Source organism: Erpetoichthys calabaricus, chromosome 7 (genome assembly GCF_900747795.2).
Source record: "Erpetoichthys calabaricus chromosome 7, fErpCal1.3, whole genome shotgun sequence".
Taxonomy (NCBI): domain Eukaryota; kingdom Metazoa; phylum Chordata; class Cladistia; order Polypteriformes; family Polypteridae; genus Erpetoichthys; species Erpetoichthys calabaricus.
This window is the reverse complement of record NC_041400.2, coordinates 193,935,392-193,961,129: the sequence shown is the minus strand read 5'-3', so window position 1 is coordinate 193,961,129 and position 25,738 is coordinate 193,935,392. Positions and strand designations below refer to the sequence as shown.

At 39.8% G+C, this 25,738-nt stretch overlaps 1 protein-coding gene across 1 annotated transcript in view; it reads left to right on the top strand.

The window, feature by feature from the left end:
• Nucleotides 1-1,963: 1,963 nt before the first annotated feature.
• The window catches only part of smu1a (SMU1 DNA replication regulator and spliceosomal factor a), a 45,409-nt gene continuing 21,634 nt past the window's right edge, over nt 1,964-25,738 (top strand). Inside the window, exons 1-4 of the mRNA XM_028805883.2 lie at nt 1,964-2,088; nt 13,899-14,109; nt 16,128-16,280; nt 16,379-16,489. Of these exons, the coding sequence (XP_028661716.1) occupies nt 2,063-2,088; nt 13,899-14,109; nt 16,128-16,280; nt 16,379-16,489 (501 nt within the window). The 5' untranslated portion in view covers nt 1,964-2,062. The remainder of the gene's footprint in view (nt 2,089-13,898; nt 14,110-16,127; nt 16,281-16,378; nt 16,490-25,738) is intronic.

Here is a 25,738-nt window from a genome sequence, read left to right as displayed (position 1 = left end):
CAATTTTTAAAAATTCAAATAAACATTTTGATTCATTATCTTGCCAGTACAGTCCTGATTTACAGTTAGGTCCATAAATATTTGGACAGAGACAACTTTTTTCTAATTTTGGTTCTGTACATTACCACAATGAATTTTAAATGAAACAACCCCTATGCAGTTGAAGTGCAGACTTTCAGCTTTAATTCAGTCGGGTGAACAAAACGATTGCATAAAAATGTGAGGCAACTAAAGCATTTTTTGAACAAAATCCCTTCATTTCAGGGGCTCAAAATAATTGGACAAATTAAATAACTGGAAATAAAATGTTCATTTCTAATACTTGGTTGAAAACCCTTTGCTGGACAGCAATGACAGCCTGAAGTCTTGAACTCCTGGACATCACCAGATGTTGGGTTTCCTCCTTTTTAATGCTCTGCCAGGCCTTTACTGCAGCGGCTTTCAGTTGCTGTTTGTTTGTGGGCCTTTCTGTCTGAAGTTTAGTCTTCAACAAGTGAAATGCCTGCTCAGTTGGGTTAAGATCAGGTGACTGACTTGGCCATTCAAGAATTTTCCACTTCTTTGCTTTAATAAACTCCTGGGTTGCTTTGGCTGTATGTTTTGGGTCATTGTCCATCTGTATCATGAATCAATTTGACTGCTGTATTTAACTGGATTTGAGCAGACAGTATGTCTCTGAACACCTCAGAATTCATTCGGCTGCTTCTGTCCTGTGTCACATCATCAATAAACACTAGTGTCCCAGTGCCACTGGCAGCCATCACACTGCCTCCCTCCACCGTGTTTTACAGATGATGTGCTATGCTTTGGATAATGAGCTGTTCCACGCCTTCTCCATACTTTTTTCTTGCCATCATTCTGGTAGAGGTTGATCTTGGTTTCATCTGTCCAAAGAATGTTTTTCCAGAACTGTGCTGGCTTTTTTAGATGTTCTTTAGCAAAGTCCAATCTAGCCTTTCTATTCTTGAGGCTTATGAGTGGCTTGTACCTTGCAGTGCACCCTCTGTATTTACTTTCATGCAGTCTTCTCTTTATGGTAGACTTGGATATCGATACGCCTACCCCCTGGAGAGTGTTGTTCACTTGGTTGGCTGTTGTGAAGTGGTTTCTCTTCGCCATGGAAATGATTCTGCAATCATCCACCACTGTTGTCTTCCGTGGACGTCCAGGTCTTTTTGAGTTGCTGAGTTCACCAGTGCTTGCTTTCTTTCTCAGGATGGACCAAACTGTAGATTTTGCCACTCGTAATATTGTAGCAATTTCTCGGATGGGTTTTTTCTGTTTTCGAAGCTTAAGGATGGCTTCTTTCACTTGCATGGAGAGCTCCTTTGACCACATGTTGTCTGTTCACAGCAAAATCTTCCACATGCAAGCACCACACCTCAAATCAACTCCAGGCCTTTTATCTGCTTAACTGATAAGGACATAATGACGGACTTGACCACACCTGCCCATGAAATAGCCTTTGAGTCAATTGTCCAATTACTTTTGAGCCCCTGAAATGAAGGGATTGTGTTAAAAAAATGCCTCACATTTTTATGCAATCGTTTTGTTCACCCCACTGAATTAAAGCTGAAAGTCTGCACTTCAACTGCTTCAGAGTTGTTTCATTTAAAATTAATTGTGGTAATGTACAGAACCAAAATTAGAAAAAAGTTGTCTCTGTCCAAATATCTGTACTTTCTATGGTAATTACCTCCTGTCCCACAAGGTGCGATTTTTAAAACACGTTTTCTTTGCATTTCATATGACGTAGATTTCCGCAATAAATGTATAACCATCTCAGGTTAAACGTGTTTTCTGCATATCCCTGTATCATGCCTATTAATTGTAAACAGTGAATAACAGCACGGTCCACTTGGTAATGGAGCGCTCAAAGGATCACGTGACAGTGCTCGCGCAGGACGGGTCTTTTGGTCACGTGATGGGGACTACGCGGAAGCCTGTGTTCATCCCATGACGACATCCGTATGCGCGGCATAGTCGCGTCACGTGACGAGGGCGACGCTCGCACGAGTGGGTATATTTTTCGGCTGGGTTATAAAGCGGTTCATTTCAGAAAATGTCTTTGGAAATTGAGTCGGCAGAGTAAGTACTAGTTTTATTGGAATTTTGTGTCGGGCATTCTGTGCTGCGTGAAATCAGCTAATAATGCACAATATTGAAAAGTGTTGTTTTCCTACTTGAGGCCTAGTCTAAGCGTTTAGCCTGGGGGCTGCCGTACGTTGTTTCCCCTACAGCTGATCCGTGCTGCACGGTGTAGACCTCGCTAGCTTGGCACGTTTTGGAAGGATTTTTCTCACGTTTAAAGCGTGCCAATGCTGCGTGCGTGCTGTTATTAGCCATACCTTATAATCGCTAAAGCAGGTCTCCTTACAGCAAGCTTTCAAAAGCAAATTCAGATTATCGTTAGGTATCCCGTTTTGTTTATCGAAAGACAAATTGCGCCCAAAAGGTTTAAAAAGGAAAAACACTCCGGTTAAGAGTGAGTGGGTTTTACTCAGAAAGCACATTTTTGAAAAGGTTGACCAAAGTGCTTTACTGGACTATATAAATATAATTGAAGTCGGTAACACTTCAGTTTAGGTACTGCAAAAATGCATCTATTACTCGTTTACTCTTCTGTAACAAGACGTTAACAAACATTTCTTTGGGTCTTCACAACACTTAGAAAGCATCAATCAGTAAAGTGTTTATTCATGTCTGCAGTGCGACGTTGTAGTGGTCCGAGGTGGCTTACTTGAGACGCATTTCTCTTGATATTACATGTTTAGTGTAAGACCCGTGAATCCTGTATATGAAGTCACTTTACCACCATTATGTCAATATATCACACTGCACAGAGATGAACATCCTGTCTACTGGCGTTTTCAAAGTGTCATGAAGACCGAAAGAAGTCCTTTTTAAAGTCCTGTTCTATAATAGTCAGTGACTGATAGATGCATTTTTTGTTGTACTTAAACTAAAAGTGAGAAGTCATTTCCTCCTGCAGTCATTCTTCCAAAGTTACTTTGCCTTTACTTTTATTCCTGATTTTCAGATAAGAATTAAAAAGAATCTGAAACAAGTGTCACTTCGTGCAGCCAGTCATTGATAGGGACCCCCTATTTCTTTTAGGAGTGCACCACTTCTGTGTCCAGCACCTTAGTGGTGACCAAGCATACAGGTGCATCTCGATTAAATTAGAATATCATGGATAAGTTCATTTATTTCAGTAATTCAATTCAAAAAGTGAAACTCCAATCTTACTGTATATAGATTCATTACACGGAGAGATATATTTCAAGTGTTTATTTCTTTTCATTTTGCTGATTATGGCTTAGAGGTAATGAAAACTCAGAATTCAGTATCTCGGAAAATTAGAATATTACATAAGACCAATAAAAAAAAAGATTTTTAATACAGAAATGTTGGCCTACTGAAAAATTTGTCCATGTTCACACTCAATACTTGGTCGAGGCTCCTTTTAGATAGATAGATAGATACTTTATTAATCCCAGGGGGAAATTCACATACTCCAGCAGCAAAAAAAATATTAAATTAAAGAGTAATAAAAAATGCAGGTAAAAAACAGACAATAACTTGAATAATGTTCAACGTTTACCCCCTCTGGTGGAATTGAAGAGTCGCATAGTTTGGGGGAGGAATGATCTCCTCAGTTTGTCAGTGGAGCAGGACAGTGACAGCAGTCTGTCGCTGAAACTGCTCCTCTGTCTGGAGATGACACTGTTTAATGGATGTAGTGGATTCTCCATAATTGATAGGAGCCTGCTGAGTGCCCGTTGCTCTGCTACGGATGTCAAACCGTCCAGCTCTATGCCAACAATAGAGCCTGCCTTCCTCACCAGTTTGTCCAGGCGTGAGACATCCTTCTTCTTAATGCTGCCTCCCCAGCACACCACTGCGTAGAAGAGGGCACTCGCCACAACCATCTGATAGAACATCTGCAGCATCTTACTGCAGATGTTGAAGGATGCCAGTCTTCTAAGGAAGTACAGGCGGCTCTGTCCTTTCTTACACAGAGAATCAGTATTGGCAGTCCAGTCCAATTTATCGTCCATCTGCACTCCCAGGTATTTATAGGTCTGCACCCTCTGCACACAGTCACCTTTTGCATGAATTACTGCATTAATGCGGCATGGCATGGAGGCGATCAGCCTGTGGCACTGCTGGGTGTTATGCTTTGATCGCGGCCTTCAACTCATCTACATTGTTGGCTCTGGTGTGTCTCCTCTTCCTCTTGATAGATTCTCAATGGGGTTTAGGTCAGGTGAGTTTGCTGGCCAATCAAGCCCAGTGATGCACACCATGGTCATTAAACCAGTTGTTGGTACTTTTGGCAGTGTGGGCAGGTGCCAAGTCCTGCTGGAAAATGAAATCAGCATCTCTGTAAAGCTTGTTGGCAGAGGGAAGCATGAAATGCTCTAAAATTTCCTGGTAGACGGCTGCGCTGACTTTGGAGTTGATAAAACACAGTGGACCAACACCAGCAGATGACATGACTCCCCAAGTTATCACTGACCGTGGAAACTTCACACTGGACCTCAAGAAACTCTGGATTCTGTGACTCTCCCCTCTTCCTCCAGACTCTTAATTTCCACAAGAAATGCAAAATTGACTTTCATCTGAAAAGAGAACTTTGGACCACTGAGCAACAGTCCAGTCCATTTTCTCCTTAGCTCAGGTAAGACGCTTCTGACGTTGTCTCCGGTTGACACAAGGAATGCTGTGACAGTTGTAGCCCACGTCCCGGATACATCTGTGTGTGGTGGCTCTTAAAGCACTGACTCCAGCCTCAGTCCACTCCTTGGGAATCTCCCCCAAATTCTTCACAGTCCTCTCAAGGCTGTGGTTATCCCTGTTGGTTGTGCACCTTTTTCTGTTGTTACATTTCTTCCTTCCACTCAACTTTCCCTTAATATGCTTGGATTCAGCACTCTGTGAACAGCCAGCTTCTTTAGCAATGACCTTTTGTGGCTTCCCCTCTTGTCAATGACTGTCTTCTGGACAACTATCAAGTTAGCAGTCTTCCCCATGATTGTGTGGCCTACTGAACCAGACTGAGAGACCATTTAAAGGCTCGGGACACTATTGCAAATGTTTTGGGTTAATTAGCTGAGAGGAGTGGGTAGTGCTGGGCGGTATGACCAAAAGTCTATATCACGGTATTTTTCTAAATTATACCAGTTTCACAATATTCAACTGTATTTTTTTTTTTTTTTTTCCCCATGCATGAGTGGATGGTAACCACATTTTCCACTTCAATTACTGCAGTAGACTGGCTAAGAATAACCTATTCCACTGTAATGAGAATTGTACATTGTACAAAAAAACATTTTAATGTTCACACAAGTATTAATACAGGTTTGCATGGCCCCATAAAGTGATAGTTTTCAAGGGGGTGGCACTAATGAAGAGAAGGAATCACATTGCATGACCGTTGCAGTCAAAATATAGAACCTGTTTTATTGAACAAATTTTGCAAACAACTTAAACTATAATTGTAACAACATATTTTCAACCATCCAAAGAGGCATTTCGACTTAGTAAAATATTCAGAGGTGCTTGTAAACAGTTGTAGAAAAGGAATAAATAGTAAATATTTTTTGTAAACCAACTTCACTTTCTGTTAATGTTAACAATCTCTAGCTCTAGCATCTCTAATGTTAACAAACTTTAGCTATATGGGTTGTAATGGCGTTGGTTATCTCGATCCACCGCTTGCTTTTTTTGTTATATCTAGTACCTCTAGCAAACGTGTCTACAAGTGGCGTTTGACTCGAGTGTCCTCTAGCTGCTTCAGTTTTACCCAAGGACGTGCAGGGTGCCAATCTTGGTTCCATACATTCATGGTACTCCAAAGCATGTTTGCGGCTAAGGTGGTGCAGCAAATTGCTCGTGATGCCGCCTCTGGTGACAACTTTAGCTTGACAGCATTTGCATTAAATAGTTGTTTGGCTTTAAAAGGTCAGACGTGAAGCAAAGTATCTCTAGACAACAGACACGGTTCCTTTTTTTGGCAAAAGTTCTTCTGTGTCATCATGTTCAACTTTATCATCTGCTACAGCTTCAGTTTCAGAATGTTCTGTCCATTTTCACCGCGCAATACCTCCACTAACACATGTACTCCATTGCATGCGTGTTTAGTGGTGTAGCAGTGAAAAGGTCCCCCCTTAAACAGTTTCCCGCTGCGCCACGTTCCGAACATTGTTTAGGCTATTTAAACCAGTATTGCGATATAAGAAAAATCCATATCATAACAAAAATAATAAAGTTTTTGTTATGAAACGGTATACCTCCCAGCACAAGGAGTGGGACACCAGGAGTCTACAATATTGAACTTTTTCACAGTATTCTAATTTTCTGAGATAACTGAATTTTGGGTTTTCAGTATTTATAAGCCATAGAAAAGAAGTAAACGCTTGAAATATAGGTGGTGGTCATAAAATTAGAATATCATGACAAAGTTGATTTATTTCAGTAATTCCATTCAAAAAGTGAAACTTGTATATTAGATTCATTCATTACACACAGACTGATGTATTTCAAATGTTTATTTCTTTTAATGTTGATGATTATAACTGACAACTAATGAAAGTCCTAAATTCAGTATCTCGGAAAATTAGAATATCAATTAAGACCAATGCAAAAAAAGGATTTTTAGAAATGTTGGCCAACTGAAAGTTATGAACATGAAAAGTATGAGCATGTACAGCACTCAATATGTAGTTGGGGCTCCTTTGGCCTGGATTACTGCAGCAATGTGGCGTGGCATGGAGTCGATCAGTCTGTGGCACTGCACAGGTGTTATGAGAGCCCATGTTGCTCTGATAGTGGCCTTCAGCTGTTCTGAATTGTTGGGTCTGGCGTATTGCATCTTCCTCTTCACAATACCCCATAGATTTTCTATGGGGTTAAGGTCAGGCGAGTTTGCTAGCCAACTAAGAACAGGGATACCATGGTCCTTAAACCAGGTGCTGGTAGCTTTGGCACTGTGTGCAGGTGCCAGGTCCTGTTGGAAAATGAAATCTGCATCTCCATAAAGTTCGTCAGCATCAGGAAGCATGATGTGCTCTAAAACTTCCTGATAGACGGCTGCATTGACCTTGGACCCCAGAAAACACAATGGACCAACACCAGCAGATGACATGTCACCCCAAACCATCACTGACTGTGGAAACTTTACACTGGACCTCACGCAACGTGGATTCTGTGCCTCTCCTCTCTTCCTCCAGACTCTGGGACCTTGATTTCCAAAGGAAATGCAAAATTTACTTTCATCAGAGAACATAACTTTGGACCACTCAGCAGCAGTCCAAAGGCGAAACACTTCTGATGCTGTCTCTTGTTCAAGAGTGGCTTGACACAAGGAATGCGACAGCTGAAACCCATGTCTTGCATACGTCTGTGTGTGGTGGTTCTTGAAGCACTAACTCCAGCTGCAGTCCACTCTTTGTGAATTTCCCCCACATTTTTGAATGGGTTTTGTTTCACAATCCTCTCCAGGGTGCGATTATCCCTATTGCTTGTCCACTTTTTTCTACCACATCTTGTCCTTCCCTTCGCCTCTCTATTAATGTGCTTGGACACAGAGCTCTGTGAACAGCCAGCCTCTTTAGCAATGACCTTTTGTGTCTTGCCCTCCTTGTGCAAGGTGTCAATGGTCGTCTTTTGGACAACTGTCAAGTCAGCAGTCTTCCCCATGACTGTGTAGCCTACAGAACTCGACTGAGAGACCATTTAAAGACTTTTGCAGGTGTTTTGAGTTAATTAGCTGATTAGAGTGTGGCACCAGGTGTCTTCAATATTGAACCTTCTCACAATATTCTAATTTTCCGAGATACTGAATTTGGGACTTTCATTAGTTGTCAGTTATAATCATCAACATTAAAAGAAATAAACATTTGAAATACTTCAGTCTGTGTGTAATGAATGAATCTAATATACAAGTTTCACTTTTTGAATGGAATTACTGAAATAAATCAACTTTGTCATGATATTCTAATTTTATGACCAGCACCTGTATATCACTGTGTGTAATGCATCTACTGTATATAATGAGTTTCAGTTTTTGAATTGAATTACTGAAGTAAATTAACTTTCCGATGATATTCTAATTTATTGAGATGCACCTTTTTGTTTAAAGTCTATAAGCAGTTCCTTGGTTTTGCTGATGTTAAGCTACAGACAGTCTTTTCTGCAATAAGTTCTCCACTTGTCTCCTCTGTCTCTTTATCAATACACCCAATAAGTACAGAATCATTAGGGAAAACTTCTGCAGGTGACTTGACTTGGTGATCTATTTCTGGTCAGAGGTGTGAAAGGAAAAGAAGACGTTGCTGCTCCATGGTGTGCACCACACAGTTCTTGAGCCTCACAAACTGCAGTCTGTCTGACAGAGACAGTCCATTATCCTGGACTCCAGAAGCTTATCCACCTGCATATAACTGAGTTTACCCTTTAATATGGATGGCTGGGTGGTAATGAAGGCACTGGATAAAATCCAAAAGAAAAAAACCCAATCTTCACAACACTTCCAGCATTGCCCAACATTGTGAAGCTGATGGATAATTTCATCTTCCACTCCAGTCTTTGTCCTGTAGACAAACTGCAGTGGGTCCAGGTGGTCTACCACAAGAGGACTCGTATAATCCAGGACCAGCCACTGGACTGTAGTTGTTAGGTGAAAAGTTGCCCAACTTTGCAGTGTAGGAGTTTTCCACAGCAGCAGCAGCCCTTTCTCGGGCCTAAGTTACAGACTGAACAGGCGACAGAAGACCCCACAAAGCTGGTTAGCATAGGCCTTAAGAACTTGAGGACTTACTCCGTCTTGGTCCCAAAGTTTTTCCTGTGTGTAAACTCCTCACTTGGCCATCATTTACGTACAGCCCATGGTAGTGAGAGTGCTCAGTGATGAATTGAGGTTCTGTTCAGAATTGGTTATGAAGTAAGAAATTAGGTTCCAACGTAGGAGGAGATCACTTTGCTATTTGTAATGCTTGACTTGATTCGGGTATACAATTTAAATTTATAATGTTTGGTTTGACAAGGAAGCTCTATTGAAATTTGTTTCTCTGTATAGCATATTGTGATGGAGTGAGGTTGTGGGGGGTGATAAGAAAACTAGGTGTTAGTTTTTTTAGGAAGTTACAAAAGTGGTTTCATTTTCAAATTGGTTAAATGTTTTTTACACACACCTCTAGTGTACAAAGGTTAGGTAGACTTTATTATCTGACAGAGTAATTTGTTTTGGTAGCAGGAAAGTATAAAGCGTCAGGTGCAAAAAAAAAAAAAATAATCAAAGGCACGACAAGTGTTATTGTAAGCACAGACACTTCAGATTAGTACAAAGAAGAATTACCTTTAACAGTCCATTAAGTCATTCAGAATTCAACAGCATCCTTGCAAGTAACACAATTTAAAATGCTCAGATCTCCGGGAATGAAAGTGTTCTTACATCTGTTGCCTTTTTACCCCTGGAAACTTAAATCTGCAACATCTGAAATTAAAGAAAAAGGATGGATACTGTCTGACAGAATAGAGCTTGCTGTGAAATGGCTCAGTGACAGAGGTTTGCTAAAAATCAATTATTTTTCTGCTAATTTTTACTGTTTTGATAAGAATTTATATTCTTAATGCCAAGGTTTCCTAACCAAAATGTAAAAGCAAATGTAACAGAATCCTATAATAATAATAATACATTTTATTTATATTGCACTTTATATTTTAGCAATCCCAAAGTGCTACAGAGTAAAAATAGAATAATAAAATTAAAAAAAACAGGAGTCTATAAAATACTTTAACAAAATGACTTTCTAAAAAGATGAGTTTTTAGGTTTCGCTTAAAGGCCTCAGTCGACTGTGGGGCTCTCAGGTAATCAGGGAGGGCATTCCACAGCCTCGGCGCCACCGATGAAAACGCCCCGTCACCCATGCTGCTGAGCTTAGTTCTGGGGACTTGAAGAGTGTTAGTGTGTACAGAGCGGAGGGAACGTAAGGAGTTATGAGGGGTAAGGAGTTCCTGTAGATAAAGAGGGGCATGTCCATAAATGCACTGATGGGTAAGAAGGGAGACCTTGTACTCTATTCTGAATGAAACAGGGAGCTAGTGAAGGGTTTTCAGGATTGGGGTGATGTGATCATACTTTCGCACCCTCATCAGGATCCTGGCAGCGCTGTTCTGAATATACTGGAGTCTCTGGATACTCTTGCCAGGAATCCCAATGAGGAGTGCATTACAGTAATCCAGCCTGGAAGAGACAAAGGCATGGACGAGTTTCTCTGTATCTGCCAGGGTGAGTAATGGGCGGAGTTTGGCGATGTTCTTGAGATGGAAAAAAGATGACTTACAGAGATATTTGATGTGGGTGTCAAAAGTAAGTTGGGAGTCCATTCTAACACCCAAATTAGTAACAGATGTGGAAAGAGGAATATTTTGGCCAGAGAAAGTAATACTGGTTATGGTAGAAGAGCGAAGATGATGTGATGTACCAACTAAGATGGCTTCTGTTTTGGATCTGTTCAACTGAAGAAAATTGAGCCTCATCCATGCCTCTATCTCCTCCAGGCAGGTAGACAATGTAGATGTTGGCAGAGGAGCAGTAGAGGAGGTGGGCATAGTCCTGAGGTAAAGCTGAGTGTCATCTGCATAGCAATGGAACGATAAACCATGTCTGCCAATGACAGTTCCAAGGGGGAGCATGTAGATAGTAAAAAGGATGGGGCCCAGCACAGAGCCCTGTGGAACACCACAGGTGACGTTGTGGGTGTGGGACTTTGCGCTGCCAAGGGCGACATGCACAGTTCTGCCAGTCAGGTATGATGTAAACCAATTTAGAACAATTCCTCAGAGTCCAATAGTGTATTGCAGGCGGTGAAGAAGGATGTTATGGTCTATTGTGTCAAAAGCAGCTGTCAGGTCAAGGAGGATAAGTAGTGAAGGTGAACCAGTATCTGCCATCATCAGAAGATCATTGGTGACCCTGACCAGGGCTGTTTCGGTGCTATGGCCAGGGCGAAAACCAGACTGAAACTTTTCAAACAGATTGTTCAGTTTGAGATGATCGTGAAGTTGTGCTGCAACTATTTTTTCCAGAACTTTGGAGAGAAATGGAAGATTGGAGATGGGCCTATAATTGGAGAGAACTTCAGGATCCAAGGTGGATTTTTTCAGTAGAGGTCTGATGACAGCAGTTTTTAGTGCAGAAGGAATATGGCCAGCCAGGAGGGACTGATTTATTATCCTGGTGATAAGTGGAGAGATGGCAGAAATGTTGGCCTTCAGCAAGGGTGAGGGGAAAGGGTCCAGGGAACTAGTAGACGGTTTCATTTTCCTGATGACATCCTCCACCTCTTCCCGTGTGGCAACAGAGAAAGAGCAAAGAGGATGGACGGTCTCAGACAATGAGTCAACAGTTGGGAAGGGCAAGATATCCTTGGTAGAGAGGTGTAAACGGATATTATCAACTTTTTGTTTAAAAAAGTTGATATACATGTTGCATCTGTCATCAGTGGTCTCAGAATGGGCAGGTAAAGGAGGTTTGAGAAGATGATTTATGGTTGAAAAAAGTTTTTTAGGGTTGCTGGAGCCATTTCTGATGATGGTGGAATAAAACTTGGACCGTGCAACCTTCAGAGCTTCTGCATACGCTCTCATGTGTTCTCTGTAAGCCTGTTTATGGACTGTCAGCCCAGAGGACACGCCCAGCCACCTTCATTTTTCGCAGCTTGCAGGTATACCAAGGTGCTGAGCACGAGAATGAGACGGACCTAGATGTTAAAGGGGCGTGGAAGTCCAGGAGACTGCTCAGGGACTGGTTGTAAAAATCCACGAGGTCAGCAACAGCGAGGGAGCTGATAAAGTCAGAGGAGACTTTATAAAAAGTCCTCATAAAAAGAAAGTGTCATCGTGATTTTTCTCCATTTTAAAATGGTTGATTTTTCCTCTGAAAGAATAGCTTTGTCTGCCTCTTCTTACAGATTTGTTCTGTGTTGAGATCAGAGTTTAGCCTGTTATCAATGATTGTCCCTAGATATTTGTATTGCTCCACCATGTGTACACTCTCCCCCTCATTCCACTCTCTCAACAATAATAAATGTGAACACCTAAAATCTGCAGCCATATCCTTTTGTAATAGATGTTTAGCTGTTAAGAGGAACAATCCCACCATTGACAAAATTCTTCAACAATATGTTCATGGCTATCTTGTAGAAGACTCACAACGACATTTTCATATTTCAGGATATGTCTGTCATTGTGTGAACTCCTAAAGCCATTTGTGTGTACCAGAGAAGAAGGGACATGCAGCAGCCTTGGGTTGTTATGAGAAAAATGTCCATTAACACTCAACTTTTTTTAATTTGATAGTTAAAAAGACCAAAATCCACCTCACCAACGAACTGGTTAATCTTACTAGGGTGTCAGGTACATGTTAATGAAGGAGTAAATTAATGAATCCTGCTACTCCATACAGTATATCTGAGAGTTCCAAATGAATGCATGAATATAACCAGTGTCCATATTTGGCAATTCTAAATGAGTGAGTAAGTAAATTAACCCTTTGACTATATGTATCTGAGGATCCAAAATATGTGAATGAATAAATACTACTGTTTGTCAGCTGAAATGTGGAGCTGAATTATATTAAAAGCTGAAGAGAAATCTATAAATGACAGTCTTGCATGTTTTTTTGGCCTTTCCAAGTGCTCATACAGTAAATTTATTTTTGCTCTGTTCACATATTGTTAAAGATCCTCTGGGTTTTGTCAAGTTGTTGTCTCTTAATTAACTTCTCAAAGGATTTCATAATATGGGAAGTTAAGGCCCACTGGCCTTAAAGTGAAATTGTGACTTGCATGTGCTAATAAACATGTAACACGTCACTACTCTATGGCCTTTATGATTAGGTAGTATAACTAACTTGCTACAAAACTTAATCTCAGACTTCAGTTTAGAATACAACTACTTCTTCTTTCAGTTGCTCCCATTAGGGGTTGCCACAGTGGATCATCTTGTTCTACATCTTGCTCTGTCACACCCATCACCTGCATGTCCTCTCTCACCACATCCATAAACCTTCTCTTAGGCCTTCCTCTTCTCCTCTTGCCTGGCAGCTCTATCTTTAACATCCTTCTCCCAATATATACCCAGCATCTCTCCTCTGCACATGTCCAAACCAACACAGTCTCGCCTCTCTGACTTTGTCTCTAAAGTTGAGCTGACCCTCTAATGTCCTCATTTCTAATCTTGTCTGTCCTCGTCACACCCAATGCAAATCTTAGCATCTTTAACTCAGCCACCTCCAGCTCTGTCTCCTGTGCCACCATTTCCAGCCCATATAACATAGCTGATTTCACTACCGTCCTGTAGATCTTCCCTGTCACTCTTGCTGATACCCGACTGTCACAAATCACTCCTGACACACTTCTCCACCCTGCCTGCACTCTTCTTTATTTCTCTTCCACAATCCCCATTACTCTGTACTGTTGATCCTAAGTGTTTAAACTCGTCCACCTTCACCTACTCTACTCCCTGCATCCTCACCATTCCACTGATCCTCCCTCTCATTCACACACATGTATTCTGTCTTGTTCTTACTGACCTTCATTCCTCTCCTCTCTAGAGCAGATCTCCACCTCTCCAGGGTCCTTTCTCTCGCTACAAATCACAATGTCATCACCAAACATCATGCATAGTCCACAGGGACTCCTGTCTAATCTCATCTGTCAACTTGTCCATCACCATTGCAAATAAGAGTAACTGGGTTTCAGTTTAGAATACAGCAATGATAAATAATGCAATAAGTAACATTTTACTTGTTTTTCATTTGGATTTTAATCAAATTCTATAAAAGCTTTGGAATATTACCTTACAACCAATGTTGTTTTTCTTTTAACAGCGTTATACGTCTGATTATGCAGTACCTGAAAGAAAACAATTTGCATCGCACATTGGTCACACTGCAAGAAGAGACCACCGTTTCCTTGAACACAGTGGACAGTATAGAAAGTTTTGTTGCTGATATTAACAGCGGTCACTGGGACACCGTCTTGCAGGCTATACAGTCCCTCAAACTACCTGACAAAACACTCATTGATCTCTATGAACAGGTAAGGTTGGGGGGTGGGGTGTTTTTTGGGGGGGAGCTTTAGAACTTCCTGCCCTACGGTATTCTGGCTTTGGTACAGTTTCACCATACCACAATTTGCTGTGTTCTAACATGCGATGTTGGAATGATGTATAGAATGGTTTCTTAATGGTTTGACATCTGACGGTGTTGCTAGTTGAAACCATGAAATTTAAATCCTCGCTTAATTTCACAATATAACATTTGGTTCAATTTCAAATCTCAACTTTAGAGAAAAGCCAAGCAAAATGACACCTTTTATTTTCTAACTAAAAAGATTACAATATGCAAGCTTTCCAGGCAACTCAGGCCCCTTCAGGCAAGATGTAAAATCTCAACTTTGATATTATTTTGGATAAGTTAGAGGAATAGGGTTGGCGAGTTTGTTTGAATGAATGGTTTATTCTCACAATTGTTCTAGTTTACATTTTTTACAATAAATATCATTGGTCATGTGACAAACTACTGTGATTAGCCTTTAGAAATTTCCTTAAAATGGCTGTTTTATTCATCTTTGCTAAAAACAAATTAGCTACAGGCAATGAATGGTGCAACCACATTGCATTTTTTTGGTTTGCTTATCTTGATAGTGCATGCTACCCTCTCTATTCTTCTACTTTTTTCCATTTTTCCTATTCTCATGCAAATATACAAAGGGTAGGGAATACAAAATGAATTGTGCTACACTCCTTTCTAGCATCTCCTTTATCGGTAAATTTTCAAATTTTTAGATGGACTAGTAAATGGTTGGATTTTTTTTACACACAGTTACACCATGCACAACTCAATAAGAAGATTGTCATCATTTATATAATTATGAACGAAAAGCTGTTCATTCCTAGCAATTATTTCCAGCATTATATATAATATAGGGTTCTTTTGCTGGGGCAGAATACCTTTGGAAAATCATTGCTTATCTAGTCTTATGTAGCTGTGTAATCTTCATTCTTAAGACTTTAAAGTAATTGTACAAAATCTTTTACACAAATTTCATTTATCATCTTATTATTTATTTGGCTGTAAAACCTTCATTCATTATTTTATATAGTACCATTCTTAAAAAACACAATAGCAAGGTGATTTGTAACGCACACAAAAACGCAGTATTTTATTCAGTGACATTTAATCTTAAACATCTAGCATCAACCACAATTTGAAGGGTATTGTATAATGTTCTGTTTTTTGTTTTTCATATACGAAGTATCGGCAAAGTATTGTAATCGTCCAAAGATTCGATGTCAATATTTTAATGAATCTCAACATTTTAGACCTCCCTGACTTTCTCGTATATGAAGTATAGGGAAAGTGTTGGAATCCTTCAAAAATTGCATTTAGAGATTTTGATGAATCTCGACGTTTTAGACCACCCTGAGTCCGAAAATACTAATTCTTTGCATTTATATAGCGCTTTTCTCACTACTCAAAACACTTAGCAATTGCAGGTTAAGGACCTTGCTCAAAGGCCCAACAGAGCAGAGACCCTTTTGGTATTTTACGGGATTCGAACCGGCAACCTTCCAATTGCCGGTGCAGATCCCTAGCCTCGGAGCCACCATTTTTGAATATTGTGAGTGTAAACACAATAACTTGAGTATGCTTTCACTTAGGTCATACAAGTATTAGGTACAAAACATAGATTTCTATCAACTTTTGAGCTATTTCCATTAACTGGAAGTGTTACTTTTACCTTTTATTCGTGTAAAGTCTGATTTATTCAAATTTACTTTTATAATAATTGTTCAATATATTATTAATTTGATTTGTTGTTGACGGTTCTTTAATGTACATAATATAAAAATATAATCCTTGTCTTGTGGTTTAGTCCTCAAATATCCATTCCCCCATATCTGAGTACATGAGAAAGTCGAAGGGAGAGCACTCCTGATTTTTATATATTTGTTACACATCAGAGGCTATAATTTTATTTTCTGTTAGTCTGTTTTTTTTTTTCCACTTACTAATTGAAGGGAGTAAGCAACTTGTGCTTTTATTTCTTACCAGGTCGTGTTGGAGCTAATTGAACTTCGTGAACTTGGAGCTGCAAGGTCGCTGCTAAGGCAAACCGATCCTATGATTATGTTGAAGCAGACTCAGCCAGAACGGTATATTCATTTGGAAAATCTCTTGGCGAGATCTTATTTTGATCCTCGTGAGGTAAGCATGAACAATACAATGGTGATGTAAGCCTAACTAAGAAAATATGCTCTTGTAATTGTCAGCTTAATTTTTCCCTTCCCCACTCTGTCTCATAGGCTTATCCAGATGGGAGCAGCAAAGAAAAGAGAAGAGTGGCCATTGCCCAGGCGTTAGCTGGAGAAGTCAGTGTAGTACCTCCATCTCGTCTCATGGCTCTGCTTGCCCAGGTAAAAAGACAAAAGTATTTTGTGTGAAGTGTATATATGGGGCTTAAATTTTATAGTGAAATATGGGGGCAAGTCCTACATCTTTACATTTTGCCTGAAGAAGGGGTCTGAGTTGCCTTGAAAGCTGGCATATTGTAATCTTTAGTTAAGATAATAAAAGGGGTCATTTTGCTTGACTTCTCACTACTTTTATTGGAGTCAAAATCACGAAATTCTATAAATATGTAAAAGAAACATTATTTTTTAATGGAGTAAAAATCATGAAATAATAAAATATTTACTCTCTTACCGATTGGAATATTCCTGTTAAACAGAGGTTCACTATGCTCAATGAGTGTTTATAAGAGACTAAATAAACAACAAAAAACCACAACTTTCTTGATATTTTAGTTTATAATTTAAAAACAGAATAAGAATCTGACAACATCACATTGAAGTTCGACAAACTCTGAAAAGAATGACACCAAACATATATATGTAGGTTTTAAAGTAAGCCCGATTTAAAGCTTGACATAAGTCACATAAAATTGTTGCACTTTTAGGCTTAGGATTTTATGTATATTCTAGCGACTGGGAGCCCGATCAAATTGGGCTACAAATTCTACATTTGTGAAATCAATACTTTCTCTGCAAAGAATTGTGTTTTTAAGTCCCTGAAATGATTTTGTTCTAATATATAGATTTGAGCAAATTTTGGTGTTTCACCCTCTCCGGGGTGCAAGGGTCCAGTATATTTGTCAATGTATTCTGTAACAATATGGACCATGGCGTGGAGGCAGGGACATTTGTGAGCCCATGGATGCACAGACTAATGTACTGTTGTATCTTTCTGATATTTTCCAAGAAGTGCTTGGAGTTTGGGACTAAATATGTCAACAGGTTCTTAAACCTGCCAGGGTATCTGTAAGGGTTAATTCGAACTCGACCTTTATAGCAGCAATTGTATTCTCCACCTTGCTTGTTCTCACAGGTGAAGTTGAATGAATTGCAGTGTTTGCACAGGTTGTCAAATGCGCCAGAGTGGTGCTCCGAAACTTCGTCCTCAATATCTGTGTGATTGTCACGCCGCAAGGCACACGCTGCTCGATGTCTTTCAACCCGTGCTGCATTTGTGGCTGCTCGAGCTTCTTCAGTCGCTTGTGCACGGCTGGCATAATTTGTTTCAGCGTTTAGTAGCATTTGTAGCCGCACGCTGCTCATCCGTTTGTTGTGCACATCTGGTCACATTAGCAAGTCTACATTCCTCATCAGTCATGTGACTTCGTTTCCTACGAAGTCCGTGGCCGCTGCTGTTGTGGCTGTGTTGTGATCATCACTCATTTTAGATCTGAGATCGGCTAAAATTTAAACAATGATCGTTGTTAATACCCAGCCGTCATTACTCATGCTTCTAACTTGTACTGAGTCGAGGTATTGACACGAACACCATACATACGGGGTATTGACGCGAACACCATACAGGTGCTGGTCATAAAATTAGAATATCATGACAAAGTTGATTTATTTCAGTAATTCCATTCAAAAAGTGAAACTTGTATATTAGATTTCATTCATTATACACAGACTGACGTATTTCAAATGTTTATTTCTTTTAATGTTGATGATTATAACTGACAATTAATGAAAGTCCCAAATTCAGTATCTCGGAAAGTTAGAATAACAATTAAGACCAATGCAAAAAAAGGATTTTTAGAAATGTTGGCCAACTGAAAGGTATGAACATGAAAAGTATGAGCATGTACAGCACTCAATATTTAGTTGGGGCTCCTTTGGCCTGGATTACTGCAGCAATGCGGTGTGGCATGGAGTCGATCAGTCTGTGGCACTGCTCAGGTGTTATGAGAGCCCATGTTGCTCTGATAGTGGCCTTCAGCTCTTCTGAATTGTTGGGTCTGGTGTATTGCATCTTCCTCTTCACAATACCCCATAGATTTTCTATGGGGTTAACGTCAGGCGAGTTTGCTGGCCAATCAAGAACAGGGATACCATGGTCCTTAAACCAGGTACTGGTAGCTTTGGCACTGTGTGCAGGTGCCAGGTCCTGTTGGGAAATGAAATCTGCATCTCCATAAAGTTCGTCAGCACCAGGAAACTTCCTGGTAGACGGCTGCGTTGACCTTGGACCTCAGAAAATACAATGGACCAACACCAGCAGATGACATGGCTCCCCAAACCATCACTGACTGTGGAAACTTTACACTGGACCTCACGCAACGTGGATTCTGTGCCTCTCCTCTCTTCCTCCAGACTCTGGGACCTTGATTTCCAAAGGAAATGCAAAATTTACTTTCATCAGAGAACATAACTTTGGACCACCCAGCAGCAGTCCAAAGGCGAGACGCTTCTGACACGGTCTCTTGTTCAAGTGTGGCTTGACACAAGGAATGCGACAGCTGAAACCCATGTCTTGCATACGTCTGTGTGTGGTGGTTCTTGAAGCACTGACTCCAGCTGCAGTCCACTCTTTGTGAATTTCCCCCACATTTTTGAATGGGTTTTGTTTCACAATCCTCTCCAGGGTGCGGTTATCCCTATTGCTTGTACACTTTTTTTCTACCACATCTTGTCCTTCCCTTCGCCTCTCTATTAATGTACTTGGACACAGAGCTCTGTGAACAGCCAGCCTCTTTAGCAATGACCTTTTGTGTCTTGCTCTCCTTGTGCAAGGTGTCAATGGTCGTCTTTTGGACAACTGTCAAGTCAGCAGTCTTCCCCGTGATTGTGTAGCCTACAGAACTCGACTGAGAGACCATTTAAAGGCGTTTGCAGGTGTTTTTAGTTCATTAGCTGATTAGAGTGTGGCACCAGGTGTCTTCAATATTGAACCTTTTCACAATATTCTAATTTTCCGAGATACTGAATTTGGGACTTTCATTAGTTGTCAGTTATAATCATCAACATTAAAAGAAATAAACATTTGAAATACATCAGTCTGTGTGTAATGAGTGAATCTAATAATCAAGTTTCACTTTTTGAATGGAATTACTGAAATAAATCAACTTTGTCATGATATTCTAATTTTATGACCAGCACCTGTACATACAGGTACTATCAAATTATATATCAGGAGATGTATATGAGTAGATTTAATGTGTCTTATCGTAATGAGAGATTGTGCCATCGTCTGATACAAGCACAGTTGATACCCCAGGAATTGTTTTTTTTTTTTTTTTAAATGGGAGTATTGCTGTTATCATAAACGAACATTCTGACACAGAATACAAGAAGTATTGGCATTACGTCTGATGTTAGGATGTGTTGCATTATGCTATAAGTGTTTATGACAAGCCACAGAAGCTAGACGAGGAGAGACACAAAAATAACCGGACTGGGCTTGGTGCTTTCCTGGAAAACCTTCAGGAAGTGGGCTGGACATGAATCATAGAACTATATCTTCTCCTACACACTTTTTCTCAAACCATCGATCGGCTAGGTATATCCTGTGAAGAAGCCAGTCAGCATTTGCACAACAATCATTAAACGAGTTTCTGCGACAATGTCGGGTGGAAAAAATCGAACAGCAAGACAAGACAACGCTTCCACGCATAATGCTTTTTCCGTAAAGCAGTTTTTGACTGACAAAAACCATTCCTGTCCCTCGATCATCCTCCCTATGTGCTCGGTTTAGCTCCCTGTGATTTTTAATTGTTCCCGAAAATAAAAAATGACCCGAAGGGAGCACATTTTACTTCAATGGGTGAAATGAAGACAGAAACGGCAAGCTTGTTGAAGAGCCTTAAGCAAGAAGACATCCAGCACTGTTTCAATCAATGGCAGATACGCATGGAGCGGTGTAGAGATTTGGAGGGGGAGTATATAGAAGGTGACAATGTTTAGAATGCTGAAATTCATCAATAAATTATATATATATATATATATATATATAATTTTTTTTTTTTTTTTTTTTTTTTTTTTTTTTGTTTTACCAATCCAGTTAATTTTGTGTCTCGCCTCGTACATCTTGCAGTGCTGTGGAAATTATGCCATGTGTGAGGTCTTTGGTTTTTTTTAGCATAAGCGCTTGCAACAGGAAAATAACACGTGGTAAAGTTCTTATGTAAATGTTCCATATGGAAGGTGCAAGATAGAAAAATTATGATAACAAAAAATTAAATTATTCATCTAAAAGAACACCAGCCTGACAAATGTGCTGGTTACCCCAGAGGTAATGGCGTCCAGATGAGTTGCCCCCCACATTTCGCCCTCAACACATTTTGCCCCCAGTAAATTACAAAGATATTAATTTAGTACATAATTGTATTTTTCACGTTTTTTTTCACAATGGCATGTGATATTAATTTTTGTAAAATCATTTTGATTTGTTTAATCGAAACTGAAATTTATATATGTATACAGAACATTTCATTTAAGTGATGCACTGTTAACTTTTTTTATCATTTTGCTACAAAAATGTTTAAATTAGGAAAGTCTGTTTTGAACGCTGAGAACGATTATTCACTTTATTTTTTCTAGAAACTTCCAACACTCAAAACGTCTGGGTGTGGGTATTAGAAGTTACTAGGGTGGGGGAGAATATCTTGGAGGAGAAATGTGAGAGGCGAAATTTCCGTAAACCTGAGGTAAAGGGGTTAAACATTGACATGCCACTGCCTGCTGCTGCTGCTTTGTCAGTTGAGCTGTTATTTGGAAAAATTTCTTAGAAGAAAATACAAGTATTAGAACACAATTCAGTCACGGATAATGAAGTAATTCAGACATTGTGTTTATAATTTTAAAAAAATTTCCATTTTTTTTCCTTAAACAACAAAAATCATAATTTACACAAATAGAACCAAACTTTTGTTGGCAAATTTCTTTAAAACTCTAAAACTAGCTTTGCCTCTTTGAAATGCTTCTTTCTTTTTTAATTAAAGCTCATCTGCTTTATTTACTTTGTAATTCATATTCTGCCTTTTTTTGTAATTTACTGCCTGTTAGACTTCAAGGCAGAAGGTTGGTATGCTATTCTGGGCAAGCCATATGAAGAAATTGATGTCCAGTGCAAATGACAAGTATCCGTGCGTGTACGGTATACTTTAAAAGTAATTGGTCTCCATTTTATATGAAAGGTGATCAGTTTGTGTTTTGTGGCTTTGCATGTTATGTGGGACCACAGACTTGCAGCGGTCTGGTGCCGCTAAGATTCGCACTGTCAAAGAGACGGTGATTTATTTATTTCAGATTCCAGGGACGCACCCAGCCCTGGCCCGACCCTCGCGCACTCACAAGCAGAGACAAAAAAGCCACCAGTAAAAAAACAACAAATAAAGAATGTATTAAATAATAATAAATGTAAACAACAATTCCACTCCAGTTCCCCTTACAGCGATATACAATAAGCATGAAAACAAACCACAACAATAAACACTCACTATAAAGTCAATGGAAAACGGCAACGGATGAAATGCAATGATGGAGGTAGCTAGTCCAGAAATCAGCACGTTGAATGGGAATGTAAAGATAGTCCTACCGGTATTTCCTGACAAAAAGAAGACGGATGAATTGGATCAGGAGCGCTCCTTTCTTCACAGGATGGCAACAAATCCTCAGACAGTCCTCATGCGCAGGAATTCACCAGACAGACCATAGCCCAAAACAGGAGACGATCCAGGACAAAACCACAATCCACAGGTATCGGAACAGAAGGTAGACAGACAGAAACTTCAGACAAGAAACACAAAATGCTTTTTTTTCCTTTTTCGATAACACTAGCCTGCTTTTAAATGTCGTGTTGGCCTCTTTGTACCCAACAGCCCCTGCTCCCTCAGCAGATGACCAATCGGAGCCACTGCTGGGAGTTGAAGTTTCAAGCACCACTGCAGACTTAAAGATTGAACAGATAACATCAAAACACATCCAATCTGCACTGCTAGGCAAGTTTCCTATATCCCAGCTTATATCCCTTTCATTCTGGGTAGATTCTTTTACAGTATACCCATTAAATCTCGGTCACAAACATTGTCTACAACATGGGTCGAGGTACCGTGTTTCCCCGAAAATAAGACGGGGGTCTTAATTTTTGCTGCAAAAGATGCACTAGGGCTTATTTTCAGTGCCTATCTTGTATTTATTCATGTACAACAATATACATTTATCCAAATACAGTCCTGTCATCTTCTGGAATATCATCATAACTCTCCACATTCAAACCCAGAATTTCTTGCTACTGCAGCCATTTTTAGGATCCTCCGGGATCGATGTGCGTGCGTTGATGTTTGATGAATGGTTCGATGTGGTGACGCAAAATGGCGACATACAAGTGTATTCCTTTTGCTTTGATATTCAAGCGTCGCACATTCCCAATCGTAGTGACACGATACATTTTAAAAGTCTCACATACCATCTTCTGTGCTGTCTTTTTTTTTTTTTTTTTTTCTTTTTTAATTTAATTTTATTTATTTTGCACCTTCACAATACCATCAGAATGTACAACGGCGTATTTGAGCCACAGAGAAAAAAAAATAAGAACATAATGAAAATGTCTATTTTGTGATTAAAGTGGAAATTTCAGCTTTAAACTCCAAATGTCCTCTTCAATCCTGTAGTTTGCTTTGACATTAAAGTAGACTGTCGTAAACGTCATCTTAAAACCAACTCAGTTGTTAAATCGCTACACGCTTCTGGGGCTTCCTCCTGACCTGACAGCAGCGGCAAGCAGCATCGCCACACAGAACACATTACATTTATAATATTTCAACTCTGCACATTTAGAATCCTTAGATTTATACTTGATATCACTTTCATGATGAAATGCATTAAAAATGTTACATTTACAGATAAATCGTTAACTTTAAGTAATGAATACTGTTAATAGTTGCACATATGGGGGTGGCAGAGAGGTAATGCTGCTGTCTCACAGTAGAGAGTCACGTCTCTTGTGATCCCTGCCTGTTTTTCCTGGTGGGTTTCCACAGTGGGCTCAGTTTTCCATCCAAAGACATGAAGGTTTGGGGATTTGGTGAAGTTACAATGACGCCATTGTATGTGTGTGCTTGTGTTCACCTTGCAATGAACTGATGCCCCGTCCAGGGATTTTGTTTCTGTCTTGCTCCATGCTGCTGGAATGGGCGCATCCCCGAATTGATGGATGTAATCATTAAACATCCTTATCAGAGACATTGTGGCAAGGTGTCCTCGGAATTTAATGGATGTTTCGGGCACACACGTCGCATCGTGTGAAGTATAAACCTGGCCTTAGGCGCCTTTCTTTTCAGCTGACGATCTTGACTAGTGCTTATTTTTGGGGTAGGGCTTATATTACAGAGCAGCCTGAAAATCATGCTAGGGCTTATTTTCGGAGTAGATCTTATTTTCGGGGAAACACAGTAATAATGTAAATATTCTTAATAGTGGGCTAGATTAATTTGGTTTTACTCATTTTGACAAATGATGATGAATATAGAATGACTAACATTTAAAGTTAAAATAACCTTTGCTCTGACAAAATGATCAAAATATTCAGTTCACTTACCCAAATGAGTGCATGCTGAGCTGGTTTGAGGCCACACTATTTTTATTAACTCCTTTGAACACCTGAGGATTTCCCTGATGCCAACAGCCCAGCTGAGAGAGAAAAATAGTGTGCTCCGAATCTTTTCATATTTGGCTGTGCACTTGTATACCTCTCAAGGGGACACCCTGAGTACGTGCCCAGACCACCTCCACTGACGCTTCTCAATACAGTGAGGCCTTCCCATATGGCTGAGGTCTCACTCTTCTAATAGGTTATAAGCACAGAGTTTTATTTTGGCAATTAGTACTCGAAATCAAGTTTTTTTTTTTTTTTAATCATTATTGAGAGCTCTGAACCCAGGTGGGTGCAGCAACACGTCATCAGCGCACGCTTCCAGCCTCAGAGCTCTGAAAAATAGGAATGTTAAGTGAGTGGTAAAATGAAAGCTTCATCTGAGTACAGTGCCTGCCAAACTGAAGCTGCACCAAATTATTTGTGTGTCTCATAATCACCTGTTCCTTCACTCAATAACGAGACACTATTTCATTAGAGTTGTTCCTCACCCTTTGCTCACGTCTTTTCCACGGGTGGTCCTTGGCCTTAGATTTGCTCATTCCGTCCTGGCCATATTACATTTGCAGTGTAGCATGCTGTCTGAAGCCAGGAGGGCAACATCATTGGCAGACAGCAGGTTTAGGAGTTCTTCGGTATCAATTGAGGTCAGTGTGTTTCACACCCTTGGCCTGGTGATATCCCCTTACCCTTTTTGAGTTAATTTGCCAAAATTTATTTCAAGGCCATGTAAAAATCATTCTTCAAGGCCTAGTTCAACATTTTAAAGTAGGGCAAAGGAAGGGTACTGTATTGTTAGTACCATGGTTAGAGGAAAATGAAACGCATCTGTTAAACAGATAGGACATACAGTTCAATAGTACAGGTTGGAACAATCGGTCAAGGAATAACTTAAGGGCCTAAATTAAGTTTTTGTTTAACTCTTCGTTATGGTTGAGGCAAAAATGCAATACTTGTGACTAGGATATGTATTTTTTCATTATGCCTCATTGTCTCAGGCATCCTGTGTCAAATCTGAAGCCAACTAAGGCGCTCAATGTGTTATGAAACTGCATATTGGCGGAGGTAACTAAAATAAGTATTGCTGACATTAAATCATTCTAAAGCTTTTGAAAAGAAGTTTTGTTTTGATAACAATAGAAACCTCAGAAATCCAGTGGCTATTCTGCATTATCTTTGCATGTTGTGGTGGATACTTGGCATAAAACATTGGAAAATCATAGATCATGGGTTAAAGAGCGAAGAGAACTAGAGAAGTATTTAAAAATCTGTCTTTACTACAGTGGTAGGTCCAAGAACAAAGAGGTGTTAAAATCTGTCCCAGAATGCTTTGTAAAGTCTTGTGCTTAAGACAGCTGTCCATTTTACTAATGGTGATACAAACAGGCTGATCAGGGGGAATGATGTGTAAAAACAGGTCTGCAATTTGCCTCGATATTGTATAGCATGTTTGGAAGTGATACTATGCCACAATTTGTGTAAGGAAAAACGAACCATAGTTGAATGTCAGTTTTTGTCTTTAAATACTTTTTTTTTTTTTTTTTAAACTCCATTTGAATTACAGTGATCCCTCGCTATATCGCACTTCGCCTTTCGCGGCTTCACTCCATCGCGGATTTTATATGTAAGCATATTTAAATATATATCGCGGATTTTTTGCTGGTTCACGGATTTCTGCGGACAATGGGTCTTAATTTCTGGTACATGCTTCCTCAGTTGGTTTG